The 21,946-nt window shown below is 39.1% G+C and overlaps 1 protein-coding gene across 3 annotated transcripts in view; it reads left to right on the top strand.

The window, feature by feature from the left end:
• The window catches only part of GHR (growth hormone receptor), a 118,612-nt gene that overhangs the window by 86,821 nt on the left and 9,845 nt on the right, over positions 1-21,946 (top strand). For 2 of the 3 annotated variants that reach the window (XM_058044405.1, XM_058044406.1), the window contains exons 4-6: positions 17,027-17,156; positions 18,209-18,369; positions 19,205-19,383. In XM_058044405.1, coding sequence (XP_057900388.1) covers positions 17,027-17,156; positions 18,209-18,369; positions 19,205-19,383 — 470 coding nt within the window. The remainder of the gene's footprint in view (positions 1-17,026; positions 17,157-18,208; positions 18,370-19,204; positions 19,384-21,946) is intronic. The other variant, XM_058044407.1, reaches the window with a different exon arrangement.

Below are 21,946 nucleotides of genomic sequence, written 5' to 3'. Positions count from 1 at the left end.
TGCCCTCTTGAACATGCAGATGTAGAAAATTTTAGGATCCTAAATGCCATTTAGTAAGGATCTTCACAGCTCAGCTACAAGCTGTGTGGAAAAATGTGTCTTTTTGTTCCTTTAATCTGCTACTTCCTAGTTGCTTTAGCTTTCCTTTTGGTTTGTGGTTTTTGAGTTGTTTCATTTCTGGGGGGGGTTGTTTCTTTGGTTTTGGGGAGGGTGTTTGGTTTGTTGATTGGGTTTTGTTCTTTATTTTTTTAATTTAAAGAGACAGTGACTCAGACAGTCAGGTCATCTCTTCTTTCTAGTTTTGTAAATCTCACTACTTTGCTATCTCTTTTCCAGACAGGGAAGTCCTAGCATATTTATTTTAAAATAAATAAATTATTAAGCTTTTGTGGTAGGCTTGTCTGAAAACAGTTTAGGATAGGATGTTGATTTTCCTGTCCAACTCTGATGAAGCCGGCGAAGGAGATGCACCTGGGAGAGGACAGAGAGCCCCATTGTGCAAATCAGCTGCTGTCAAATGTAAGAGCAGCTGTTTGGAAGAAGTTTACAGGCTTTCTGCAGTGACAGGGGGTGATGGTTCTTTGACTTACCTTCTACAAGGCAGCATTAGATATTCTTTTGTAATGTTGCTTCTCTAGATGCTTAAGCAACTGATACTTTAATCTGCTCCTCACTTAACCTGGTTTAGAAAGGGCTTGGCACTTTTATGGGAAAAAGGATCCTGATTTGAGCTCAAAATATCTGCTGAGTGATTTCTAAAAGAAGAAAACTTGTAAAAACATATTTGATTTATGGTTCAGTGAGACATACGTAGGCATGTTTGGGGGCCAGGTGTAGATTAGTCTGTCAGCATTTTGCCACTGTCGTAGGAATTTCCAACATGTGCCACCATGTTCCATGCCCTTAGGACTCAAAAGGGATCACTCCTATGTTTGGTTTCCCAGCTCAAATAACAGTACAAACATCTCACCAACAGACTGAGACCTACACTGACCTATAATAGGATTATATAAGCAGTCACCTCAAGAAAAGTCTGTCTGTGCCTCATGTGATAAAATTGTGCCTTGTGCCAGGGACTAGTGCAAATTTAGGCACACTGTGAAGCCTATAGTGGAATTGGAGGAAATTTCCACAAAATTATGTGGTGTTTCTAATTCAAAAGCTGTTTTCAAAATTAAGAACCCATAATACTTAGCAGGAGCAAACCACTAAGGAATCACCAAATCGTTTCAGGTGGAGATTTCCATAAAAAACAGGCTCCTGACACTGAGATTGTCACTTCAAATAAATATGTTAGAGCAAAGATTAAAACATTCAAGTACTAGATTTTGTAGTGGGATGTGTAAAGAAGACTTAACTGATGGCATTGTTAGCTCTGCTACTGATACATGTTTTTATTTTAACATGCTTCTGTTGTCTTATATCTGTTTTGTCATGTGGACCCTGAATCTATTCTCACTACTCTTCCCATCTTCCAACAATTTTTCTCTCTTACACTAAGATAAGATCGCAAAAGCTACTAAAATGTTTTGAGTTTTGTTTTACAGTTATCACAGCAGTGTCTGGAGTACCATAATTTTCCTTTTTCTCTTCATTGAAATGTTTTGATTTCATTTGAATGCTTTCCTCAAGCTTAATCATCTAGAAATGAACCTGGAAGTCTTACATATTATACAGTAGTATTTCCCATTTTCTTTGGTTTCTGGTTTTGTTGGAATAATTTTTACTTTGAAAATAATATTTTTACTGATAATTTGACTTTTCATTTTACTCTTCCTGGTAGAACTAACAAACATAGTTAAAGATTAAGAAAAGTTGAAGGATTGTAAAAAAATTTCAATCTTTCATATTTCAAATAAGGCAAAGCTGGACATTAAACGTATATAAAACTTTGTGTTGTTGTTGTTTCCTAAACCAGCTTGCTTATTTGTCTTTAGTATACATGGTTCTCAGATTTGTTGGGGCCTAGGTTGCTGGAGCTGGTTGTACAGTCAACACAGAAATGTTCTTCCAAATTGCAAGTTCACTTAATTGGTATGAATTGCTCTCATTAAGTTCATGTGTGGCATGTGAAAGCAGTACAAGCTGATTTCTTTTGTCTTTCATGTTCATTCCTGCTGCTGGAGCCACACCACAGGCCAAGAAAAGGGACCAAATGTTCTTCTGCTTGTGGCTGTTACTCCACCCAACGTACCCCTGAATGATGTTTAAGCTGTGCAAAATCACTGGCACTCAGCCTTAAGACACCTCATGAGGAGCAAGGGTGGTTTCTTGTTTTCTTTATTCCCCAAAATAAATACTTTCACTACAAGTGAAAGAATTGAGCTCATCTGTGCCTGGCTGCTTGTTTCCTAACCATGGCTGCCTCCCACATGCCTGGCAAAAGCTTTTTTTGCAGTCACATGGAAGGCTGGCTTGATAAACTGATTTGGCTGGAAAATACTTTTCCCCACCAGCCCCCAGCCCACCTCACCACCACCCCCATGGCAGCAGTCAGCTGCATCCCTTTCCTAGTCCATTATACCACCTGATCATACAGGCTTTTGGGCCAAGGAGAGAAGTGGCCTTGGAGCTTCCTCCTTCCTGCAGCACAGGCAGCTGTGCCTGCTGGAGGAGCTGGCAAGGAACTGCAGGCAAGGAGGAGAGATCAGCATCTCCAGGTAGCAGATCAATATCTTCATATAGCAGATCAAAGCACCTCAACTCCTTTCTTCAGGGTATGAATTAAGCCCTTTGAAGTCAGAAGGTAAGATTCCATGTCTTTGCACTCAGAAAGCATGCCAGGGAGCCCGGGGAGAAGGAAAGTGGTAGAGCCCACATAGAACAAGGAAACCTTTAGGGCAACAGTAGTGGCATGTATCCATAGCACCCTGGGAAGTGTTCAGTGGGGCTGTTTTGACATCACCGTGCTACAGATGTTAAAGAAGTGATGCCAGGCTTGTTTGTAGAGATCAGGAACAACTGATTGCATCATGGAAAGATTCCCTGTGCTCTCTTGCTTTGATAGTAGCAGGAAACCCACAGAGAGATTATCCAATTTGTACCTATTAAATATCCTGTGTCTCCTGCTTAGGGCAAACAATTGGTTTAGGAAGTGATTTGATTTACTGTTTAGTTTTCTTATATGTGTCTTGAGATGTTGAAGGAAATGCCTGATAGCATGGGATACTTCCTGGGCAATGAAGGGACCAAACTGTGTGTAGCAGAGTTGCAGAGGGAAGTGTTCTTGGCTGCACATGAGAAGCAAGACACAGGGTTTGTGAGGATGTTTATTATTGGATTTATGGCTAATAGAGTCTCTAAAAATTGCCAGTGCAGTATCTAAATAACAATTTTATAATCTATTACAATGAATTATAGTATCTAAAGAGTTATAATATAAGCAGGTTCAGCTAGAAATATACAGGTTTCTTCGGCCTTGCAGACTTCACAACTTCGTTACAAAGCAACAAAGCACCTATGGAGATGCTCTAGGTTCTTTTCTCCATATTTGGTTGAATCTTACTCACTTTTACTTAGATATCCAAAAGGGAATGTTCAGTCTTCGGCCTGGATGGACCTTGCTGGCATCCCTGGCAGGGAGGAGGCCTCCATCCAGAAGCTGCCTACAACCTTGGGAGGCCAGTTTGCCCAGTTGTCCCAGTCTCCAGCAGCATTCCCTACACTTTTACTGGCTGATGTCCTCCAAAGTAAATGCAAACATGTCAGCTCTCCCATCTCTGGAATGCATTGATTGTGCAATCATACAGACAGTTCCTCCTGCAATACCCACATGATGTTCCTTTGTTAGGAAGAACCACATTGAACATAAGGGAAAAGCAAAAAAGGGCGGGAGGGACAAGGAGGATGGGCCTGGGGGGAAGGGAGATGTGATGTGTGCATGCAAAATCCCAGCTATCTTCAGTTGCTGTCATACTGACCAAAGTGAAGGTAGTGAGGTTCCTGGGAGTCTGACATAATGGCAAAACTCTGTCAAATGGTTGTATCGAAACACCTTGTTGTTCCTGTGAGTGTGAAGAAGGGCTTTTGAGCTGTGGATTGTGACTTCACTGTTAATTTTGTGTTTTCATTGCCCGAGAGGAGCAGTATGTACTCCAAAATCCTGACTGCATGTGGTGCAGCAGAGGGAACATGGTGGGGAATATAATCTGTCACGTTTCAATTGTCCTCTCTTCTCAGAGCAGTTGTCATTTTTTTTCTTCTGTAACATCTGCACGCTTTCACCAGGACAAAGTGTACGTAGATCATGTCTGCACGTCTCTTTTTCTCTGAGTCCTGAAGCAGTTAAGTCTCTTGGGTTGCTAGTGAAAAAAGGAACAGAGATACATATTGTAAAATACAGATGGAATTTTCTGTGTCACCAGTGAGGCCTCTGTCTCCATGTCAGGCCCTCTTGTCTGTTGTATTACTCTTCTATCTTAGGGAAGAAGGGTGAGCCTAATATTAATACATAGAGGACTATTACTGGATATCATTGCTTGAGGATCTTTCTACTTTTTAAAACAAAGCTGTTATGTATTTCCATTTCCTATTGTTTTGTGAAAGATTAATTTGCTAAAGAGATCTCTGTCATTGCCTGGACACTGTCTGATGTGATCTGTATTTTTCTTACCTTTTCAAAACAAAGAGCTGAGAGCATCTGAAGAAAAAATGATCTTCACAACACCTAAGTTACCATTTTTTCCTATTTTGAAATTAAAACAGTTAGTAGTAGTAGTAGTAGTATACTTATATGTATTTTTATTGTCTTAGGCCTGTCTCCGTCTGTGCTAGGCCTACATGCAGAAGCTAATCATATTATACTGTACACTATACTAATACTATATCTTGTGCAGACACAGCAGAAATTATTTGCACTTTATTTCTGGGGTAACCATCAGAATGTGATGGCTGATGTCATTCAGTATATTTTTTTTTCTTGGTCACTGAAATAAGCAAGGTGACAGAAACCCAGAAGTTCACCATAAACTCAGAACTTTGCAGATTTTGAGGCTGACTTGAGTTTTGAATGTCACCTCTGCAGTTTTCATATTCAGTCTGGGGACTGTCTTTATGTGTGGTGCAGTGGTGCAGTGCAAAGTCAGTGGAAACAATCGTATAGCCTCTCTCTAGGTGTAATTATTTTTTCCAAGGTCTAACTGCATCCCCTGTTTTAACATTACTTTTAACCCAGCTATGAAAGGAAGGTGATGAAAGTCACAGGGGAACCCCTGCTCAGAGACTTCCAAGTCAGCTTTGAACACCATGGGAAAACCTGTAACACTTGCCTGGCTATACTCAGCTGGATTGCAAGCTGAAGAATTTGTCTGTAGAGATGCAAATAAACTTCCAGGCTTGAAGCGCTGAGCTCAGCTTTCCTGAGTTTAGTCCAGCTGTGACCAGCATTAAACACTAATGAACATCTGCCAAGGAAGGGCTTTTTAATGGAAATAGTGTCATTCTTTTGGTAGAGTCTTTACTGCAGTGTTTTAGAAAACAAATCCATGTTTTTCACAGTTCGCAAAGTTCAGCTGTAATGGCTGATGTAAACCTGTCCAACTGTTCGGGATTGTTCTGGCCTCAAAATCAATGACAGAGAACAAACATGATGGACTTTTATTGACAAGTTTACTTCTTAGATGTGTCAGTAAGGGCAAGTAGGTCTAAAATGTTGCAACATTTTAAACAGACTGTATGCTTACTTTTGCCATTTAATCTTTTTCCTCAGTTTTGAGCTTTTTCAGATCTAACGTTTTGCTGTAACTGCTGCCTTTCTGTGGAGTTTCTTGAATGTCAACTTTCCACAGAAATATTTTGCTCTTTCTTTTTATGTTTTCATTAAAAATTAATTTTGTAGCTACTCAGAGTAGCAAAGATCAAATATTTTGAAAGAAGCAGTGCTTGTTTAAAATTAGGGGGGTTTCGTCAGTTACTCAGAGCTTGTGAATGGGCCTAGGCTGGTTCTTCAGGCAGATGCCAATTTGTGCAAGCCCATCTGACTTTTTGGAAAACCAGAATAAATATACACTTATGGCTGTAATACAGACTAATTAGTGTCACTTATTTCAGTTGAATAGCAACATTTGTGCATTGGCTTTTTGTTCTCAGGCTTCCGTTTAAGCTTCTTTCTATAACATGCATTTAAAAAGCTGCTTCCAGGTAGGTGTCATAGGATTTATTCAATACTTGGGTTCTTGTCTTCTTTCTGCATGCTTTTCCTTTTTTTTCTTCTGTCTTTTTTCATCTACTTTTTGTGTGCTGCTTTTAGCTCAGCATAATAACATGTTTTTTTCTTCACCTGTAGATGGAGTGAATTAATCCCTTAATCTCATGTTCCTCAGTGTGCCAAAAATGTAGTTTTGGTCAATTTATATAATTACAGCTTGCCATTTTTGATGAAGAGATGGTGTGATTATAACATTATTGTTTATACCTGTCTGAGTAGCAAATCTACCCCTTACTGTGCAGGGGTAGATGGAATCATCACAGTTCTGAGACTATCAGGAAAATCTGGCTGAATGCACAAAAGTGGTCTGTGACTTGTTTTAAAACCAATTTGCTCTTACTAAGGCGCTGGAGCAAAATCACAACTTCTGGCTCTAATGGTGCGTTTGTTGACATCTACAAAGTAGGAGAGGATACTGTAAGAAAACTCAAGAGAGCATGGAAAGGTGGGTGGGAAGGGAGGTGACACATGTTTACTGTAGGAGACAAGTTCTGCAGTACTTGCCTTCACGGTTTCCAAAATTACAGGGTCTCTAGAGCAGGCAAGGTGTATCTCATTGTAGTACCCAGTGTCAATGAATAGCACATACATCAGTGACTAACCACCTGCATCTAGAAAACTGATTGCAAATGGAGCTTTCTAACTGACTGGCACTTAGTGTGTTCTTTAATGTGTGTCTGACACAGTGAAGCAAATTGTTGATGGCAGGATTTTTCTGAGTAACCATTTGGGATTTAGGAACTATTCTTCCTTTGAACCATCTGAGCTCACTTGAAGCAAACCTCTCTGCTGCTCCTGTTTCTTCCCTGCAAAAAGCAGTAGTTTTGGGGAGATGATGTATAATTGTTTAATGATAAATTGAATGAAGGCAATTGCAAAAGTCTTTATGTATTGTGTGTAAAATGTCCGTGACCTCCTGACTTTACCTGCATATTGGAGAGCTCCTAGAGGAGAAGGAAGTGTGTTACTATAAATTATATGTAAGACTGTTTCCTGACTGACCTCTATTTCTTTGATTGTTTTAACGGCTCATTATATCTTCCCTTATTGATAGTGCCTATTAATCTTTTGTTAATCCAAATAAAACATGAAAATTGTATTCCTTTTGCATGAATGGCGCTCAGGGGAATGGATCTCTCCTTGGCATAGTATTGTTAAAAGTCCATGCTTTTATCAGAAATGAAGTCTTCTGAGGCATGCTAAAGACTACAGTAATTCAAGAAACCTAGGTTGGTCTTTAATTAACTTGAATGTTTGGGCTTGGTTTCTTTCCTGTCAGGAAATGTCTGTATTTTCAAATTAAAAAAAACACATCTTCCCTCTAAATACCTCCTGTAGTCATTTGAAAAGACTAGTTTATGAAATGGAAGGTGGAAAACAAGCCAGATGGGAAAGTCTCATTCTTTAATAGCCACCAAACTTAAAGAATATTTCAGTAGCCTTTATTTCAAAGACTTCAAGTATTCTGTCCATGAGTCGTCCCTACGTGAGCTCTGAAGCTCAGGGCTGATAGCACTGGATTCTTAGAAAGACAAAACAGGTGCCAGAGAAAGTCAAGTTCAGCAGAGGATACATAATGTAAATAAATCATTTTTGGCAGTCTGTCAAAAAAAAATCCTCTATAAATCTGTCCACTGTGATTTTTGGATTTTCCATTTTACTACTCTGCAGTAGTAAAATAAGGATTAGTCTGGATGCTTACTTCTGGCCACCCAGTGCCATAGAGATGATCAGAAGATCTTTTAGGTTCAAAACCAGATGACAGAAATAAAAGCTGAAGGAAAATATGTTTTATTCCCTTAAGCCCAACTCACTTCTTAGTCATGAGTGTCCCCCGTTTGTATGTTCTCTGATGTTTTGTTCCTCCTAGTGCTGAATTGCCAGTACTTCTGGGGGTGGGGTGTGTGTTTTTCCACTGTTGACTTAATTCCACCAGTCTAACATCATTGACATGAGCTCTTCTCTTGTTTGGTATTTACATCATCCTGAATTTCAGATAAAGTCAAGATGCATCCAGCTCAGCAACTTTCCCATTTTGGGAAGAGCTTCAGATACTCCCTGTTTGTAATTTACAGCTGTGTCACATACATTTCCTTTCATGTGCAGGAATCCAGCTGGGATCCACAGCACATGTGTCAAGTCATGGCTGTGAGAACTGCTTGGTACTCCAATTTCTTGGTTGGGGTTTTTTCGAATAAAAGTTGTTTGCAAATTAGCAGGACTTTTAAATGATCTATCACAATATTGGCTTCATTTCTGACCATTAGGAGATGGAGATTGTTGCTTTATAAATATGATTAAAAGGACAATCGTAGTAGGGCTACTAGAACTTTGCTTAAGAGGAGACAGAACTGTTGTCACAGTGATTTTCCTTTTAAAACCTACTAAAAAAAAACTTTCTTACAAAAGCAAGAGCCCTGCAAAACTGCAAAGACTCATGTACTTGTTAGGTTTGAAGGTAAAAGGAGGAGAAAACAATTATTTTATTCTTCTTGGGTTCAATTTTTAAATTTCACTTTGAAGTTGGAAACCCATAGTTCACGATTTATTGCAATAATAAAGCTCTGAATTATGGAATGAATAAACATTCTGGCCACAGTAATAAAACAGATACTTAAAAAAGCACAAGAGAAATATGGCACAACAGAATATTCTAAAATACTCAATTAAGTTTTCTTTGGGATCCAAAAGAAAGTGTTATGGCCTAGAGCTGCAAAAAGACTGAAAATACCATGTAAGTCCCTGTGTACTTCACAGTCTGTCTAATGATGAAATTGGGTGGTTGTCGTGATGAAGAATTGTGAAGAATCACTAGACTTGCAGTCTTCAAAAAGTTTTCAATCATCACTGCCACAGGAATCCTTGGACTCCTTTGAGAATTCAGCTTCTGTTGAGTGCCAGTGACTCTGCTTGCCAAGGATATTTTTTGTAGTAGCACTTCTCAGGGAATGGCTCAGTAAAATGCTATGGAATTTCATTCCAGGTGAAGGTAACAAATGACTCTCCTAGTAGCAGCCTCCATATCTTTTTTTATCTCCATATTTTTTAAATTGCTATATGGTGACTGTAATAGGGAACTTCCCTCTAGACTAAGGAACAAATTGTTGCTGCCTCTTTGGAATGCCCTTCAAAGATATTCAGATAATTATTCTCTGGATAGATCTAGAATTTTTGCTTCACTTGAATAAAGGCCAAATTTTACTGCTTCAAATGGAGATGGTTTAAAATCTCTGTAGAGTAAAAGATAGGATTTTCCTGCCATGTAGAAAGAGATACTGCAAATATACCAGACAGCCATTGTTTTGAAGAATGGTTAAAATCCGCAGAAGTCAGAAATAACTTGAAAGTTTAACAGTGGAAAGTACAAGAATTTAGAGATTAACTCTGATCTCCCAAAAGCAGTGTGAATTAAAAGGACTGAATATCAAGAACAAGGCCAGATTGGGAGCCATATTTCTGTGAGTTATTTCATTCAAGTGTAACAAAGGTGTGGATAGGAAATAAACAAGAAATATCAGGACACATTTCTGTATAACCAGCACTGTTTTGATGATGTTTAGGACACAGTGTCATTGTCATCTTGCCCATGGATTTTGGGATATAATATCACTGTTAGTGCATGGCTGCATCTTGGTGCCCTGCTTTCATGGATCACTGATTGTATTAGACCTGATGTCTGACACTTAGATTTGTGAGGAAGACCTCAGTCTTTCTGTTGTGCAGAACTGCATTATTCTGCAGTAGTCCCTAAACAGCTTTGCTGTGTCAGTGTTTGCTTGTCTCTTTTCACACTGCCCTTGCAACCATCTGCTTTCTCCTCCAGTCTGTTGCCTTAGTATCTCTCTTGGGTGATCCCAGGTACATGCAGTTTGTGCTCTACATTATCAAGGTATGCATGTGCCAGACCCAAAGTTGTTGTCTTCACTGTTTGAACTGAGTAACAGTGACTGCAGGCTTACATCAGCTCATGTGTTTCATTTATAGTTTTTCAATGTTATGCTTGTTCTGCCTTACCTCAAGTCTTTTGCTGACCTTACTTACCTTCCTGTCATAACCACTTATGCTTTCTTGTGCTTTTCCTTCCAAGCATGTGGTTTTCTCATTCTTCTTTTCACCTGTGTCTTTGTTCTCCTTTTTCTTTTTCTCCCTGTTTTGGCTCCATTTGTCTACTCCCGCTGCTCTACTTCCCACTACTCTGCTTCCTTTTTTAAAACAGTCTCTGTATTGTTGTCAGGCTGGCACTTGTGCTGTTTGCTTTCCTAACATCACTCCACAGTCATTTGCTGCTGCCAGGTTTTGCAAGGTGTGCCCCGCAGTACCCTGCCCTCCATGGGCTCCATGCCCCAGCCACCTCCACCAGGCTCTGGGGCTCAAGGCTTGGTCCCCTCTTATCCCCTGGTCAGACCAAGACCTGGCTTCCCTTACCCAGTGCCAGTAGCCACTGCGGTGCTGTCAAAGTGCCCCATCTGCACAGTTTCTTGTTTATAGGAAGGGAGCTAATGTTAAAACAAGGGAAGTAAGTTGCAACATTTAGGCAGGAGCATTAAGATATGCCCTAGAGTGACTTTTCATTGTTTTGTCATGTTGCAGTTCTTACACCTGACAATCTTACTCCCCATGTCCTCTGAGTACTCTCTTAGAGTTTGGGAAGGTGTTAGGTCCTGGATTGGGAATGCCAAGTTGAACTTTAGCTTCTCTTTCTGAAAAGCTTGTCTTTTGGTGCTGGTTCTGAGCACCAATCTCAGCAAAGATAACCCCTTATTGCTACATGGTAGGGAGCAATACATTTGATTTTAGACAGTGTTAACTTTGAACTGGGCTTCAGAATATAAATTGCTAGTACATATGCAGGAGAAAGAAGGATATTGAAAATTTTTATCAGTTTCAGTTTCAATTTGCAAACTGAAAAATTTGTTTGCACTGAGAAGGGCATGGAAGACCTTTTGTGGTGTTTGCTAATTGCACATTCTGTTTGACACAGGACCTCATTTGTGCTTCCATATTTCCTCACATAATCTTCCACATAATGCTAGCCAATACTGAGCATCTCCAGCAATGGCTGTAACAGATAAAAGCATTACACTTTTTTTTTTTGTACATAATTTCTTGAAAAGGTCATTTCAATTTAAGTTACAACTACGTAAGTAATTAAGAGAGAATTGAAAATGGGTTTGTTACATTAACTGCCTTTCATTTACAATTACCATGACCTTTGGCTTTGCTTCTCTTTATTTGTTGTATATGAAGGCAAGCCAGTAGACAGTGATTACCTGAAACAGAAATCCCTTGATTCCACCACTGCACGTGGGAGGGCATGATTTGGAAAGCACATACCAAGTACCATGGGACATGGCACATGTGCACATCCACTCTCCTCCCTGTACTTTCCCATGGGCAATGGTACTGAGTAATGCTGTGTGATTGTTATTTCTCTCAGTCCTGAGCTTTATTTACTTCATTTGTGTGTACTACCCTTACATGTGTGAGCCACATTGATTTCTGTTCTGTGGATGCTTGATAGCATAGAAAGTGTGGGAAACCAGCACAGCTGTTAGACTTCTATGCTATGGAATAAGCTCAGTTTCTCTTGGCTTGTGTGCTGTTAACCACATCAGACTCACTAGACTAAAGATAGAAGAAGTTTTTTTCTGAAAGATCAGCCAGAGTAGTTAGCTGCTTTGCAGGGATGCCTACATAATGTATTTTGAGATAGCAGTCACCAAATTAATGTTCAATGCAGAAGTAAACATCCCACTTTCATTCTTCTAAAAAGAACACCCGAATTTATCATGAACTATTAAAATATTTAGGCTTACTTCGTGGTCATAGTATTCTCTTACACAACATTTCCATTCTGTTTTCACTGTGATACAGCATATCAGAGTTATCAAGCTTTGCTTTGTTTCTGTCAAGTATTTTGTACAAAAGGATCTGATTTATTACTGATGTTAAATAAATTTTATTCTTTTCCACAAAAAAATATTCCAGAACTTGTTGGTCCTTTATGGGTCCCTTTTACTTAGGGCAAAAACTGGGTCAGATTAGCAAGCAGCCTGATGAAGAGGTGACCTGGTTCTTGTCTCCCTGTACTGCTTCTCCTGCTCTCTGTATAAGATGTCTGACAATTTATTAGTACTAGATTGTACCTATTCAACATATCATCCACTGACACCAAATGTGGTTCATTTTACTGCCTAATTTAAACAAATTAGAATTTCCTGGTAGCACAGAAATCAACTGGTTCTTATTAATTAAATGACCCAACCTTTGATGGGCCTGGTGGATTCAGGAGCAGGAGCTAATTGACAGAGCATTTACTGCCAATGTACAAATTTGAGCTACAGGAAATAGCACTCCAGCTTTTCATAGCTGTTTTCAGTGTTAACTGTAATGAATTCCCTTCATTGTATTGCCATTTCCAACTTTCTGTATTGCGCTCTAGCAGTGACACATTGTATGTGCTTTGAGAATGGATTATATTAAGAGATGTGCTGTTGCATAAGATTTTAGTTATCAGTGATTTGCATATTGGGGCATGTTATTCTTCTGTGAGTTTAACTTTGCTGTAGGTTTGATTGGTACAGGAAGTTCTGATAATGGATAATTCTACTTGAAGCTTCTAAAATTCACACTAGAAACACCTCATTTTGTTCAGCAAAAGTGCAGCCCCTTTTATCATTTTGTGTTTAGTTAGCTTGATTTTTATCAGTCATATGCTTATTATCATTTCACCTACCAAAGTCCTACACCAATAAGTGAGATATTTCTGTACAATTTGTGTACTCCTCCACTGTTGTCCCTGCAGAAATGCTAGAGGTCTGGTGGCAGTAGGACTTTCTCCAAGATGATGATAAACTGTTTTGCTACACCCCGGTTACATATGTCAGTTCTTTAGTCTTCCACACTTTCAGCTCCTTTTAAAGTTATATTTTATTAGAGGAAGAGCAGGAAGAGGAAGAAAAGGAAAATAAAAAAGTAAATTCAACCTCTAAAAGAATTAGCCTTCTGACACTTTTTTTCCCATGTTTTTTCCTGTTGAAATGGCATATTTGGTCAAGCCATTATCTTGAAAATGCGAGTGGTTTTATTAATGACAGTTTGACTGGAACTTACTGGTTTAGATAGGAAATGAGCAAGTGTGCATCCATGCTTTGTTTTGCTCTTCTTTGTTTTTCTCTTGTAGTCTATTTAAAATCTTGGTTTGACAGCCTTTACTTTTATTGCCCTGCTGTCTTTATGCCTAAATGCATTCAGCTGAGCTATTGCTTACAGTTATCACATTCTGGGACAGTTTGTTCAGATGGAGCTCACAGAGGATGCACAATGCTGATAATTGACTTGTGTGGGAAACAAGGAATTCATGAGCTCTACCCCAGGAATGCCGAGCCTTACACAAGTAAATATGCTAAAGTTTTCTTCAGTCAGTCACAAAATCTGTGGCTGAAAACTTGATGCAGAAACTGGAAATGTTTATCATAAGATAGTATTTCTTTCAAATAGTCATAAAATAAAAATATACGTATTCATATAAACTGGTTAACCAGGAGTATTGAATCCCAAACAAAAATACTCCCTGTTCTAAAATTCTTGGGACTGTTGATGGAACATCTATGAGATAAAGAATTAATGTTCCTGTCATGATGAAGTGAAAATGAGAGACTTGGGGATACATTCTTATGAAGTTAGGATGTAAGAGATCAAGTGTTAATCTGTATTCTGCATTTCTAATCCTCTCCATTGTAAATGATGCCATTCTGGTTGTGCTATGATCTGTTTTCCTAAAAGAGTTTGTACATCTGAAAGTGTGCATAAAGCTGGTAAATTGCAGATAATTGATTAGTAAGACATGGTAGAGCCTATATCTAAGATTCTGCTGGACCTCTCAAGATCTCAGTGAAGTTTGATTCAATTCAGTTCATTTCATTATGTGAAAAAATGACAGTGTGACTTTATTTACTCCTACTGATGAGAACATAGTCTGCATGATCTGTAAATATTATATGTTCTAGCTATAAATACAGATATAAATACATCAACAGAAATACTCTAATTTAGTAGTTTTCCAATATATCATTTTCTCAAATTCTTAATGTGTTGCAGTAAAAATAACTATATTTGCATGTAGCTGAGGATAGAAACAGGAAAAGCCATAGCATGTACTTCCTTGCACACTATGTGTTTATAGAAGAAGGGAGAGACATGTGTCTTCTTGATTATAGGTATTATGCAATTTTATTCATGTCTTTGAAGTAAAAGCAGAAAATATAATTCTTTTTTTTCTTCTGTTTTTAAACATTTTTTCATTTGTTTTGTTTTTATATAGTAATTTGATTTTCAATTAAATAAGAAAATTCAAATTTGAAAGCTGGGACACTCGCACTTGTAAAAGTTATAAATACAATACTGTTTTTGAATCTTTTATCCTATTTTGTTTTGGATTTATGTTGCAACGATTTGCAGTTTCGTGATCATGTGCTGTTTCTAACAAAGACATCTACTGCATGGAAATTGTTTGACAAATGATGTGAAACTATGTAAAAGCTCAAATCAACATCAATCCCAGAAGCATTTTGAAGTTTTGCCAAAGCTGTCAAACACTAAATATCACACTAAAAATAATTAGACACAATAGTAAAAATGTTCTGTTTCAATATTTTCTGGAAAAAGAACAGTGCAATTTGTTTCCCTTTGCACCAACAGTTCATTTCGATATTTGTTTCAGTTTTAAACTGAAACTTATTTAAAGTTGAGTGAAACAGAACATGCTGGCTAAGAAAAAAGCCAGTTTTTTAAATCTTTCCAATCAAACTTCGCTTATTTTAGGGTGGCAAGATGAATTCTCAATGCTTTGGGGAGGCAGGAGAGGGAAGGGGAGAGCAGAGAGATTTAATCTAACCAGCTTGTGAAATCTATTTGCAGACATGTTCTCAGGCCTTGTTCATTGTCCAAAGTGTAAAATCAGACAATTTTATGGGATGAGCAAAACATAAATTCATAATACTCATGTACCAGTTAGTGCCTGATATGGATACTTGGCAGTTTGTAATATAAAGTACACAATTTAAACCATTGAGCCTGAGAAAAACAGATTGCTCAGGCATGGAGTGGCTGCGTCTGTCTGAGCCATAAATAAAGGAGTCAGCCTTCATGAAGGCCATAATATCCTCTAGTGTAGCAGGAAGTCCCTAGTGCTTGTGGATAACTGCATCTGACTTTGAAGGTAAATGTCTTGTATCAAGTATTATCCCAGAATCACAGAATGGTTTGGGCTGGAAGGCACCTGTAAGATCCTCTAGTCCAACCCACCTGCAATCAAACAGGCTGTCTTCAACTAGACCAGGATGCTCAGACTCCTGTCCAACCTAGTCTTGGATGTTTCCTGGATGGGACACCCACTATTTCTCTGGGCAATATGTTCCAATGTTTTGCCACCCTGACATTAAGATATTTCTTCCTTATTATTTTGTCTGAAATTCTGATATTCACAGCTGTGATATATATTTCCAGCGGCCAAAACCTTCGTAAAGAACTTTGCATGCAGGGTCAAGGAGCACCATGTTATTCCCTTTTCAGGGATCATTTCACCACTCATAAATACCTGACTAACATCTACATCTTAAATGCATTTTGGAGAAATTTTCTTAAATAAACAATCATATTCCCAGATAGTCTGTGAAGAGAGGTAGACAATTCCATGTACTTTCTCTGAAAGCTTTTCAGGCCAAATAGGGAACACTGGCAATTAAAACCTTCAAACTCAGGGAAAAGTTAAGGCTTGGCTTTGGAAGCAGTGAACCATACCTGCAACTTTTGCATTTATACTTCTCACAAGAGTTGATGTGGCTGACTTACTGCAGCAGTCATTTTATGAGCTTTCCTTGTTTCAGTTTTGACAAAGAATAGAAATTGTGGATATAGAAGTGGGCATGTGGCAGAACATGCCCATGCTTAGCTCAGGTAGCTCAGCTCAAGGTAGCTTCTGTCATGAGCAGGTGTCATGAAATGCATCAGCTGGGTATGTGCTAAGCTGTGGTGAGTCTGATGGAAGCTCTGCAGTACCACACCTTCTTCAAAGCAAATGAAGTGCTAATTCAGGTGTATCTGTACTGAACTAACCAAACTGGGGACAGCCAGCTACTCCAAAGGCAATGTGCCCACTGTGCTCAGCCTTGGTGTGACCTCCCTGTGTGCAGTATTGGGCGCTGCAGTTTAAGAAGATTTGAATGTCCTTGATTGCATTCTGAGGAGGAAAACAAAGCGGATAAGAGGGCTAGTGACAGGACATGTGGGAATGTTTCAAAACTGCACCCGAGGGCTTGGGACTGGACATTAGGACAAGCTTCTTTAAGTGGTCAGACTCTGGAATAGGCGTCCTAGAGAAGTGGTTGACACCCCAAGTCTGCCAGTGTTTAAGAGGCATTTGGACAGTGCCCTTAATAACAGGCTTTAACCTTAGGTTAGCCCTAAAGTGGTCAGGCAGTTGGATTGGATGATTGTTTAGGTCCCTTCCATCTGAAACAGACTTTTCTGTTCAGTTACAGCTGTAGGGCTGGCAAATCCCTTTGCCTAGTGTCAAGCTGTGATTATATTCACTTCTACATGGCACAAAAGAGAGCTTGATGCATCTTTCGAATTTATGGCTTCTATATCCCTCTATATGTATGCATGTAAGAATTTAAATCTTGCCTCATTGCACATAAGGGATTGAAAGAAAAGTTAATTATTCATTAAAGGTGCTGTTTCATTTTAACAGCAGCTTATCTGGAGTTTGGATTTGTTTAATGTGTATCCTTCTATCCCCTGCTTTTTTTTTTCTGACAGACCTCTTGCAGTGGCCACAAATCAGCAAATGCAGATCACCTGAAATGGAGACATTTTCATGTTTTTGGACTGCTGGAAATTTTTATAACCTCACTGTTCCAAGAATACTACAGCTGTTGTACAAGAAGAGGTAATAAAAGCTGAAAAAGGAAAAGAGAAAAGTATTTTTTGGCATGTTTGTTAGGTTCCTACTGTTAATTTTTTGCTGCGATATGAACCATACTCTTTTAAAGGGTATAAACCCATGTTTTAAGTACATTTTTTCCAATGTTAGATTTTATTGGTAGTTATTGAGCAATTTGCAGCAACAAGCATTATTTGACAGATAATTAAGAACACATTCTTACTAAATGTAGGTCCTGGTTGCAGAATCCAAAATGAACACTATATAGCTTGGGTAAGGATTTTTTAATAGGCAACTTCAGTTTATTCTTTATCCATCTCACCTGCAACACTAAGATTCCTTATATGTGTGCACAAATGTGGAGGTTGGATGCAGGCCCTTTCAAATTTTTATTAAAGTTTTATGAAGCCCCCATTGATCAATTGATGTGATAAAATCTGAATGTACTGGTCCAGGGGAAAAGGCTGCTATGATACTGGGATAATGTTCCATTGAGTCCTGTTCAATTATGATTCAGCTCCACTTTAAGCTTTTTTAAATTTCAGGTTGCTACAATGATTAGCCTGAAAAATGAACATAGACATTACCAGTAATGGCTATTAAGGAAATAGGCCTTTTGTTCACAGGAATAGGAGGACGTGCATTTCTGTTCCCTCTAATGAACAGGGTTTTGAACTTTTTGATCTACAGATGATGGTAATGATACATTTGCCTAGCAGACTTAAGCCTAATAGCAAGGTTGGCTTTCTTAGTTACTCTGAGACATCTCAGAAATCATAGGAATATAGAATAACAGAATCATAAAATTCTTTGGTTTAGAAGGCACCTTAAAGTTTAGCTATTTTCCAGGCCACTAAGTACCTGAGTACCTAAACTAAGTTACACAGGTTTCTTCAACAGTGGTTTCATTGTAAATCACCATCAATACTGACATGTTTTTATCCCTTTCATAAATTTTACAACTTATCAGTACTGTGTCTAGTAACATCTGTAATTTGTACTTTGTAAGGTCTGTAAATCTCTCTCTCATGAATATTGCATTTTTGTTTTCATTCTAGTAATGAGGAAGACTGGAAAGAATGCCCTGATTATATGACTTCAGGACAAAATAGCTGTTACTTCAATGCATCCTACACCTCTGTGTGGACACCGTATTGTGTTCAACTTGCCAGTAAAAGTGAAGTATATGATAAAAAATGTTTCAGTGTTGATGAAATAGGTATGCTTCCATTATGTATCTTACCTCTATAAGTTTTTGTATTACTTAGGCTGTATTTAAATATTGCCTCTCAGAAAAGTTAGTACCTAAAATATATGATACATGGGAAGGGATTTGATTTTGCAACACTGTAATGTGATCCACACCAGAAAATACTGCCTAGATTGGAAGAAAGCTTAAAGGATAAAATCAAATATGTGATTTCTTTTTCTAAATACCAGTGGTCTCTCAAATGTGTGCATGCTCAAATGAGCTTGTCTTTGCTTTCACTTTGAGTCCTTTCTAATGCATACTACATCTCCTTGTAGAGCAAAGTTGGCGTTAAAACCTTGATCCTGCAAAACTCTGGAAGCCAAACACTGTTTTTTTCCTGAATCAACTGTAATCTAAAGGATCAGGATGTCTAGTATTTCTAAGCTAGGATTTATATTTATGGCAATATGAATCTTGACTGCCTGGGACTTTACAGATGTTATTGCTTGTTCAGAGTGGTAGTGTACCACTCTGAACAAGCACTCTGCATATCCAGATAATTTATTCCTACAGCTAACTAGAATACCCAATGCTGTCTTTTATTCAGCTGAGCATTCATTCTTAATCTTCTTTATTAGTTGGTTGGGTGAGATTTGTGCAGAACATATCTACTACTAATTGGCAGAGTGCCTTCTTGTTATCAAACTTGCAATAGCTTTGACATTGCAATATATTTTATTTTAATCAGAAAATACATGGTTAATATACTTTTAAAGTTCTGAAATAATTTATCATTATGTAGTAAGAATGGTCATTTCACATTGAAAACTGGCTGTTTTATTCCAAATACTCTTTTAAACAGTACTACCTGATCCCCCTGTCAACCTTAACTGGACTCTGTTAAATACTAGTCAAACTGGGATCCATGGGGATATCCAGGTAAGATGGGATCCACCACCAACAGCAGATGTTCGGAAGGGATGGATTACTCTGGAATATGAATTGCAGTACAAAGAAGTTAATGAGACAAAATGGAAGGAGGTATGAAACAAATATTTATTATACATTAGTCATAGTGCAGTGCAGGCTTGTTCTGTCCCTAACACTCTTGTAGCACTATGAAAAACATGTTTGTAATTGCTAATCAGACAATGCCTTGTTTCTTAAACAATATACCTGCATTTTTTCTGACATTTTCTAGCACATACTGTAACTTTATGTGTCAAGATAGTTGACAGGCAGGGTAATGAAAAGCCCAGAAACACCTGTGTTATATTAGTAAGTATAGGAAGAGTCAGATATATCCAAGTGTTTTCAAGGATAAAATATTAATCTATTGTTTTCTTAAACCTGAACTATTTAAACAGTGCATGATGTTTCAGTAGTCTGAACAGGACTATTTTGTTTGGCAAATATCACCATTTCAATCCAGATTCTTCAGAGTACCTGTAAATTTATGGGATGGATGGATGGATGGATGGATGGATGGATGGATGGATGGATGGATGGATGGAAGGAAGTGTCCGAAGGAAGTGTCGGAAGGAAAGGAAGGAAAGGAAGTGTCGGAAGGAAAGGAAGTGTCGGAAGGAAGTGTCGGAAGGAAGTGTCGAAGTGTCGGAAGGAAGGGAGGGAGGGAGGAGGGAAGGAAGGAAGGAAGTGTCGGAAGGAAGGAAGGAAGTGTCGGAAGGAAGTGTCAGAAGGAAGTGTCGGAAGGAAGTGTCGGAAGGAAGTGTCGGAAGGAAGGAAGTGTCGGAAGGAAGTGTCGGAAGGAAGGAAGGAAGTGTCGGAAGGAAGGAAGGAAGTGTCGGAAGGAAGTGTCGGAAGGAAGTGTCGGAAGGAAGTGTCGGAAGGAAGGAAGGAAGGAAGGAAGGAAGGAAGGAAGGAAGGAAGGAAGGAAGGAAGGAAGGAAGGAAGGAAGGAAGGAAGGAAGGAAGGAAGGAAGTGTCGGAAGGAAGGAAGGAAGGAAGGAAGGAAGGAAGGAAGGAAGGAAGGAAGGAAGGAAGGAAGGAAGGAAGGAAGGAAGGAAGGAAGGAAGGAAGGAAGGAAGGAAGGAAGGAAGGAAGGAAGGAAGGAAGGAAGGAAGGAAGGAAGGAAGTGTCGGAAGGAAGTGTCGGAAGGAAGTGTCGGAAGGAAGTGTCGGAAGGAAGGAAGGAAGGAAGGAAGGAAGGAAGGAAGGAAGGAAGGAAGGAAGGAAGGAAGGAAGGAAGGAAGGAAGGAAGGAAGGAAGGAAGTGTCGGAAGGAAGTGTCGGAAGGAAGGAAGGAAGTGTCGGAAGGAAGTGTCGGAAGGAAGTGTCGGAAGGAAGTGTCGGAAGGAAGGAAGGAAGGAAGTGTCGGAAGGAAGGAAGTGTCGGAAGGAAGTGTCGGAAGGAAGTGTCGGAAGGAAGTGTCGGAAGGAAGGAAGGAAGTGTCGGAAGGAAGGAAGGAAGGAAGTGTCGGAAGGAAGTGTCGGAAGGAAGTGTCGGAAGGAAGTGTCGGAAGGAAGGAAGGAAGGAAGGAAGGAAGGAAGGAAGGAAGGAAGGAAGGAAGGAAGGAAGGAAGGAAGGAAGGAAGGAAGGAAGGAAGGAAGGAAGGAAGGAAGGAAGGAAGGAAGGAAGGAAGGAAGGAAGGAAGGAAGGAAGTGTCGGAAGGAAGTGTCGGAAGGAAGGAAGGAAGTGTCGGAAGGAAGGAAGTGTCGGAAGGAAGTGTCGGAAGGAAGTGTCGGAAGGAAGTGTCGGAAGGAAGTGTCGGAAGGAAGTGTCGGAAGGAAGGAAGGAAGGAAGGAAGGAAGGAAGGAAGGAAGGAAGGAAGGAAGGAAGGAAGGAAGGAAGGAAGGAAGGAAGGAAGGAAGGAAGGAAGGAAGGAAGGAAGGAAGGAAGGAAGGAAGGAAGGAAGGAAGGAAGGAAGGAAGGAAGGAAGGAAGGAAGGAAGGAAGGAAGGAAGGAAGGAAGGAAGGAAGGAAGGAAGTGTCGGAAGGAAGGAAGGAAGGAAGGAAGGAAGGAAGGAAGGAAGGAAGGAAGGAAGGAACTGACTTTGAGTTACAATTTAAGATTTGATACAATAAGCAAATAAAAATAATGTAACATAGATAAGACTTACAGATTTCATACCAGACATCAACGGGAAGATTTGGGATAGTCTGTGAAAATATAAAATAATATATTATAAATATTTTAAGCTTACTTTTTGAAAATCATTTAACTTCTCATGTAGTTAGCTTTTCTGTTACAGGTAATATGGTGCCCATCTTACCTGAATGCATAGGCTAAATTCCAGTGTGTCATGGCATATTTGCATATGGAGAGCTCTTATTCGATTCAGTAAGAACATTATGTCAGAGCAGAATTCTTCCATTGCTTTCTTATTAATATGAACTGAGTTAATTGGCAGGAAAAAAATCCAGAAAATACTGTTACAAATTTGTCATTAACTACAAAAGGAAAATTCCAACAATTTGAACATAGCTAGATTTACCAGTTGAGATGTAGTCAAACTGGTCTGTTTGCCTTCCCCTGCGAAAGACCTTGGCTCACTCCTCACTTCTGGTCCTTCCCAGTGTTAGTATTTTCTCTTTAACCTAGTCCTTATTAACAAGTCTACAGCCAAACAGGCCTATAATGTCTGTAA

Source organism: Melospiza georgiana, chromosome Z (genome assembly GCF_028018845.1).
Source record: "Melospiza georgiana isolate bMelGeo1 chromosome Z, bMelGeo1.pri, whole genome shotgun sequence".
Taxonomy (NCBI): Eukaryota; Metazoa; Chordata; class Aves; order Passeriformes; family Passerellidae; genus Melospiza; species Melospiza georgiana.
Note: the sequence above shows the minus strand (reverse complement) of the source record. Positions and strands in the feature narration are given on the sequence as shown.